Source organism: Diabrotica virgifera, chromosome 4, assembly GCF_917563875.1.
Source record: "Diabrotica virgifera virgifera chromosome 4, PGI_DIABVI_V3a".
Taxonomy (NCBI): Eukaryota; Metazoa; Arthropoda; class Insecta; order Coleoptera; family Chrysomelidae; genus Diabrotica; species Diabrotica virgifera.
In genome coordinates, this window is record NC_065446.1 from 49,746,343 (window position 1) to 49,754,507 (window position 8,165).

An 8,165-nucleotide genomic window follows, 5' to 3' on the forward strand; every position below is an offset into this window, starting at 1 on the left:
AAAAGTGTAAAATTTATCCATTTTGACTTAAAGATTAATTTAGAATCTGTCATACTAAAAATGAAAGAATACCAAATCCTACGTGATTGAAGCGGTTTTAATGAAAGTACGATAAAAGACCTAAGTACTCCGAAATCATCAAGGACATAAAAAATAAAATAAATATTTCACAACGAGATATTATGAAAAGTAAATAATATTAGGAAAACAGAGGGGGATGTTGATGAAATAGTAAATCTAAAAGGGAGAAAAAAAGGAGAAATTCTAACAAACGAAGCCACAAGTAAGAAACGTTGAGCTTTACTCGTATAAAGAAGAGAGCTAAATATAAAATCGAAATTAAAAGGCGAAACAAGACTAGAGGGCAGATAGTCACTGTAGCAGTCCCCTGGGACAATGGAGATTCTGGTACAAGGAACATTCCGCCCAAACAACGAAAGGATGAAACCAGTTCGATGTTATAGATATCCCCAGTATGGGTACAGGACAAACGGTTGTAAGAAGGAAAACGTTTCTAAGAACTTCTTGTATTGTAAAGGTTTAAACCACAAAGTAATTGATTCCAAACATGAGACTTACTGTAGAGTTGTAGAGCGTGCGATGAACCGGCACATCCGATGGACACTATGAAATGTTCACACTTTCGAAAACTTCTTTTTCTTCGTGTGTCTCATCCTTCAAAGATATTGACGATAATCATAGCCATGGCCCATTTTACTCTGTGTATAGCGGTTCTGAAGAGTTATATTGTTAATCTTTCACAACTTTTCTAATTTTGAACACCAAATTTCTTACACAACTTTTACAGATTTTACCAGTTTTTAGTAATTTAATATCTATACTATAATTACTATACCGATTCATTTACACTGTTTAGTTTCCTCAAATATATGCAACCAACCATACCTTTTCAATAACTTTTTTCTATTCACTTCCACGCACTTTGAACAATACTTCATTACAATTATCATATTTTCACTTTAAGCCAGATTTTAATTAATCTTCCATTCAGTTAATTTTCCGAAAAAAACATTTGTGACGTCACAACTGGAGTGCAAAATTTTGCTTTTAAGTTACAGTTTGAATCAATTAATATATTTACAGTTCATTAACTTTTTAACATATCGCACCTCCGCTCAAAAAAGTGTCGTATCTCAAAAAAATTTAAAATCGGTTTTAGTTCACCTACAGTTTAATAATACTATAAACTCCTATCTCACAAGATGTCACGTCTGTGGGTCAAGTATTTATCGTTAGATGACACTAGTGTCATTATACGATTATCCAAAATCAACGACGCACGCACCGAACACAAACAGTGTCACATATCGACTTGTGCAAAGCATTTTTGTCCATCTAAGATGTGTATAAAGCGTCGTTTGTCGAGTTAAGACAGTATATGTGATTACTTTATTCAAAACGATCTGCGTATGAGCTCAAGAAAAGTGACACGTTTATCACTTATTTATCTTTCTTTTTGCAGTATTTTGTGTTTAATGCTGTTACTTGTATTTAAAGTTACATCATTAAAAAGTATAAGTCTGTTAACAAGATAATAATAATGATATATTATATTCTGTACTGCAAGTGTCACTTTTGATAAATAATATTTCGTAAATTGTTTCGTCATTTTATCAGTATAGTGTCACAACTCAAAAAAATATTTTTTTTTTATTATTTGTAATATAATTATTACGATATTTTATAGAGCTTCAAAAACCATTGTAACTGACTAAAATGGTTATTATTCTAATTTTAGTAGTTTTTGAGTTAAACCCGAAAATGTTGTAGGACAAACTTTAAACGTCGTTTTCTCGAAATTTTGCTTTTTTGACTTATGACTTTGAGCGGAGGTGCGATATTTGAATTCATATTAAACAATAATAATATTTTCATATTAAATATATCAATTAAATATCAATAGTAATTATCATTATTCACTTTTCGGATGACACAGACATCATGTCAATTCATGAAAAACCACCTTCGTGTGACATCTTGTCATACATGTTTGGCACCTATCAGTCTACTAGTCACTAGTCAGTTGGTCGTTAACCTCTCACTTGAGCACTACGTGCAATTTTCGAGCAAGAATGAGGTACACACACATGGTATTCCATTAATCTTAATACATCCACTCAATGTCGACTACTTTACAATGTTAAATATACCTATTAATAATGTAATTTAGAGGTTTTTACACCTAATGAAGTGGCTAGTTTTAAATACTTGTACACTGGACGTAAAAAGCCACATTTTCTATTTTTCAACTGTCAAGATTTCACCATTTCGCTTTTAAATTTAAGTGGTTTACTTATTTCCAGGTTCACACTGATGATGGTCAGTTTTGACCGAAAACGTTGTGTTTTGTGGATCAATTTTAAAGAATATTTTAATAAATTCATATACCTACATAAAACAGAAGTGTTTACTTCATTCTACATTGTCAAAAATAAATGTAAGGTATTATTTATATTACAATCAATTTTTGATTTAATCCCATATAGATAAAATATTTACATAAAATAAAACAATATGAAAAAATTTTTTTAAGAATCGCTTTTATTTAGTTATGAGTGACTAAAAGTTAAAATATAAGAAAATCAACTAAAAAGCAAAAAATAAAAAAATCAAACTCGACGGATTATTCGAAAAAAACGTTCGTTAAAAAAATAAAAAAATCTAACACATTCGTTAAAGAAAAGCGTGGGGCGAAAACCGTTTATTCGATGAAGACGCGCCCCACGCTTTTCTTTAACGAATGTGTTAGATTTTTTTATTTTTTTAACGAACGTTTTTTTCGAATAATTCTTCGAGTTTGATTTTTTTTATTTTTTGCTTTTTAGTTGATTTTTTTATATTTTAACTTTTAGTCACTCATAACTAAATAAAAGCGTTTCTTAAAAAAAAATTTTCATATTGTTTTATTTTTTACTTTTTAGTCTTACACTTTTCAAACATTAAAATATATCGTCATGTTAAAAAAAAAGGATGTAGGTATATGAAAGATACCTTTTTTGCGTTTATTTTAACTTTTGATACATACATTGTACATTTTCTGTAATTAATTCATTCATTTCTTAAATCAAAATCATTATTTACGACTATTACAGCTTTCGCAGTATTTCCATCTCGTGTAATACTTTACTATTGCACGGTGTAGACGCTGTTAATTTCTCGCAATGCAGTAGTTCTTCGATGCGCAAGCCGTCTAAATACGTATCCATACAAGGATAAACCTCGCTCGTTGTAGTAGCTCCACTTAGTGGATACGTCGTTGATCGCCGCTTGGCGCGAACACTCTTCGTTTTAACCAGTTTGCGGTTTATATGTAAGGGAGCACATGCTGTATCCATTTGAGCAGCTACACCGAGCGAAGTTCACCCTTGTATGGATATGTACCTTAATGATCGCACTCGGCTCAATTAAACGTAAGCTTTACAGGCTCAATGCAGGCTTTTAAGCCTGTCCTTACGCAAACACTTTCGGGCCCAAGTTCACGACAGCGTAGCGTAGTCAACAGTCGAACCTTGCGTTTTATGGACAGTCAAAGCCCACGACAATACTAAGGGTAGCATTCGTCCCTCTGCGGCGCCATAACTTTTTTCGCTGAAAACTGGATAGAAATCGGAAGAAACTGGATAAATTTGAAACTTTATTGTTTATATATGAAGCATAACGTAAACAAATAACGTAAAAAGTGAAATTATGTTATGTTCATATAATTAGCTACAATCTGTAAAAGTTTCAAGTTTCTACATTGTAAAAGACAAGAGAATTTAAGCATTTTCCATTAAAATTTTTTTTTTATTTAAACAATTCATAAACATAAACAAAAAATTTTGATCGACTACTCGTGTATTGTTCCCGCGAATCCATATGTCTGCAAAATTTCATTCATTTCCATTGAAGAAAAGGCAGTCAAATTAACGTCTAAAGATTTGACGCAAACGATTGAACTAAATAAAAGCGTTTAATTAATAACTAAAGTTGCGGATTTTCCTCTAACTACTAAACTTTTTTTATTTAAAAGAGACAAAGTCGCATCCACCCGAAGGTTATTAGCGACATTTCTGTAACATTTGTAACAATATTAAATCAAAAATTGGTAAAAATGAATTACAATTTGTAGACAATTAAACCTTTGGAGCAATAATTAAATTCCACGCACTGACACTTTATTTTTGAAATGAACTATTACATCGCTAGCGACACTTCGACACTCTCTTTCTGATGCATCATTAGTGATAGCGTTACGCGAACTAGTATCTGCTTGTTCATATTTCCTTCTATGCCTATGTGAGATGGTATCCACAGGAAGTGGATTCTTCTGAAACTTTCTTGAGCTTCCATTAGTTCGGCCTTGGTTCATTTCTGAATGGGGTGTTTATGGTATATATTTTGCATAGCTTTGACTGTGCTAAGAGAGTCGGAAAGGACTGGACAACAAGGGAGGTTTTTAATATATACATGTTTGATGGCTTTAAACAAACCAAAGAGCTCTGCACTACAGATGCTGGAATTCAGAGAAAGATGTAGGAGCATAGCAAGGCGATGAAAAAATCCATCAATATTTTTTTGAAGTAGAAACTTGAATCTTAATGTTGGCTTAATTGAGATGTGTCACTTTCCCAGTCCGATGCCTCACTGCCAAGATAACTATTGATTTTTTTCTTTATGGACGTAAATTTTCGTTTTATGGATCTTTCCTTTAAATGGGGGTAAACTTGACTGAGCATATGGGACAAAGCTGATAGGTCTGTGGTATATTCTTGAATTGTGGTTATAGGATCTCTTGATCCCGTGATATTCGTTAGAAGCATGTTAAGTTGATCAACATTTAAATCAAGATCTCCCTAATCAAGTTTAGGGAGAAAGGTAGAGGGTGATTTTCTATGAAGTCTTTAACAGGGTCAAGTAAGAGAGAAAATGAGCATTCAGAAGTGCTTGCTGAACTAATTTTTGCTTTTTTAGATTTTGCTTGGACTTTAGGTGGTGGAAAAATGTTACATTCTTTTAAAGATGAATCTGCTTCAGGTGAAATAATTTCATCAAAGTTACGTTTTGGTTGATTAATTATGTGTCCTTATTTGATGCATCTACTTTGTTCGGTATCTCCGGGACATAGAAATAGACATTTGTTCACACTGAGAAGGGTTTATATCATTGGGTGGTAGCAAAGATATATTTGTTGCGCTGGATACCGATGCTTCATTGTTTGGTTGGGGTTTAGTTGAGCTAGTGGTTCTGAGCACTGTGATGCAATATGACCTAGCTTCTTGCATCTAAAGCAAACTAAACTGTCTTGAGAAATGAATATTATATATATCGTGTTGTCAAAAACAAGAGTAAATGACTCTGGTAGTGTTAGACTGTGAAGACTGATATAGATTTGTCTTCGAAAACTAAGAATGTGATTGTACTCAGGCATAGAAGCACTAATTTTGAGGAATGTCATGGGGGAGACAGGAACTATGCCGATCTTTTGTAACTTATTGATTAGCAAGTCGTGTGGTATTGAAGGACATACGCCGGAGAGCACAAGTCGTTCCGCTGGTGTAACTAACCTTCTTGCTCTGACAATTTCACCTTGTATTTCTATTTGACCATGATTATTCATAAAATCGTCCACTATTTGTTTATTGGATAAATACATACATATCCGATTATTAGATAATCTAGAAGAGAAGATTTTATTTTTCGGTTGAATTATATTTCCAAGTGGGAGAAGGTAGTCTTGAAGTTTGGTGTTTTCTAAGGCACTAAAGATAATTATTGCTGGTAAAACTGGATTTGTTTATTGACAACAATAACAAATAATTGCAATTTGCTGATAATGCTAATTTAACTGGATATTATGTAATTAGTTGGTACACTTACAGTTTATTTCAATATATCACTGATATTCACAATGTATAACTTATATTAAACTTTGTTAATATTAAAAATATTCGGAGCCCACATTGAATACAACATTATAGTTATCGATGCAGGACTGGTCCAACTAGTAAACTGATTATTCCGTTAACAATACCTAAAAATGTTGCTTAAAAAAATAAAAACATTATTTAAATCTCTTTTATACTAACATTATGATTATTATACGTTTTAGGTGGACGCACTGGATCGACAACATCAGTTAGAAGTGATCTCACAGTAGCTAAACGTATGGCACTTCTCGTTTTTACAGATTTTGCTTGCTGGGCTCCGATAGCATTTTTTGGAATTACTGCTCTCTTGGGATATCCTTTAATCACCGTCACTCATACAAAAATATTACTGGTATTCTTCTACCCCCTCAATTCCTGTGCCAATCCATGTCTCTATGCGTTGTTAACACAGCAATATCGTAGAGACTTTTTCATCCTTATGGGTCGGTATGGTATTTGCAAAGACAGAGCAGAACGACATAAAGGGGCCATCGGTGGAAAGCCCCTTCCGTATGGATCAGGACTGCAGTACAAAAAGACTTGCGTGGACAGCAGCATGAAAGCTGGTGGAGCAAGTCAGAGAGGTTCTGCAATGACAAGTATGACAACAGTTGTGTCAGTGGAGTGCCCCATGTTAAGGACTTGTTCGAGAAATAGTTCGTCAAATTATAGACCTGAGTCTGTAATGGCGTTATCAGATTTTAATGTTAGAAATACGAACAATTTTCATGATTGCAATAAATATATCGCCAGTGAAAATCTGTAAAATATTTATCAGTTTCGTTTTGTATTCAATGACATATAATTGGCTGAAATAAACAATTTTCTAAAAAATGATCATCCAAAATTTATTAAATGTGGAATTATTTTTAAACATATTAGTCCACTCGTTCACGGTAAAAAATTGCAAAACCTCTAAATTTTAGACAAGTGCTTGGATTGACATGAAATTTGGCATAGGTAACATTGCTAACATGTCAAAGCAAAAAATGATATTGTGCCGATGTATGCTTTTGTCCTGGGGTGACTTTCACCCCATCTCGGGGGTGAAAAAATATAGAATCAACATAAGTCCGAAAGTAGATAAACTGGCTAATCTTATAACTTTTGTTCTATGGCGTTTTTTCACTAAGTTAATACTTTTCAAGTTATTTGTGAGTAAATATGTTAATTTTTTGGGCGGTTTTTAGCAAATAACTCAAAAAGTAATTATTATTTTATCGAAAAAGACATTCTCAGCAAAAATATAGTTCATAAAAAAGGGAAAAAGGGTGTATTTATGAGGTCTCTAGATCTAGAAGAAGCAGAGTTGTAACTAATGAAAAATACATTGGTTCATACTCGTCCAATGCCAAAGCTAATATTTCAACGTGAAATAACCAAAACCTGATGCACTTTTTGGGGAAAACTGGTTAAAACTTTTTAATGTGCTTAAAAAATATTTATTTTTGTTTTTTAAAAAATTTTAGCATCAAAAGTAAGCAAGTTACGCACAAAATAAAGTTGGTCTCTTTTTTTTGGTAAAAAAAAATCGGGAAAGTTACCTTCTATCTAGCATCTCAAATGAAATTAATCATTACCGCTTCACAAGTTACCTACTTTACTTATGTATTATTTATATGATTCTCTAAATTTCATCGGTTCAAAGTGCTTATTTTTGAAAAAATTGATTTTAAAGTAAAAAATTTTCAAATTTTTAAATTTGAAAAAATATATTTTTTTAAATAAACTTAAAAATTATAAGGGCTACCAAAAATCTCAAAGAGTAAAAACAATAAAGGTTTTGCTTTTTTGAATACTTTGAACTTTTTGTTTTTCTGCAAGAAAAAAATTGTTTAACACTAGAAAGTCGGGCTTAGCTTACCTACCTAGAAAGCCGGAAGGGATCATTTTGGCTCCACGTTCTTTAATCAATTAAAACTCAGTTTAAAGAAATTAAATCTACTCTAGTCGATAGAATCTGATTTTATTTTTTACTTTCATTGTTTAGCCATTTAATAAATTTAGTAAACAATATTTTTTTGTGCTAAATAAGTCTTTGTATCAAAATATTAAAAGTCATAAAATATGAAATTATTATTGCCTCAAATAAAAAACTACAATAACTTCAAATCGCAACAGGGGCCAAATTGGCCCCTCCGACTTTCTAGTGTTTTAAGATATGGCTGTTCAAAATTTGCATACACTCGTGATTAGTTACTCGTTCAAGCCCTTTCAAAACAAGCATTTTGAACC

At 32.2% G+C, this 8,165-nt stretch overlaps 1 protein-coding gene across 1 annotated transcript in view; it reads left to right on the plus strand.

Moving 5' to 3' along the window:
• LOC114327466 (uncharacterized) overlaps positions 1 to 7,560 on the plus strand; it is a 713,641-nt gene extending 706,081 nt beyond the window's left edge. The window contains exon 15 of the mRNA XM_050649213.1: positions 6,113 to 7,560. Within this exon, the coding sequence (XP_050505170.1) occupies positions 6,113 to 6,696 (584 nt within the window). The 3' untranslated portion in view covers positions 6,697 to 7,560. The remainder of the gene's footprint in view (positions 1 to 6,112) is intronic.
• Positions 7,561 to 8,165: the final 605 nt, after the last annotated feature.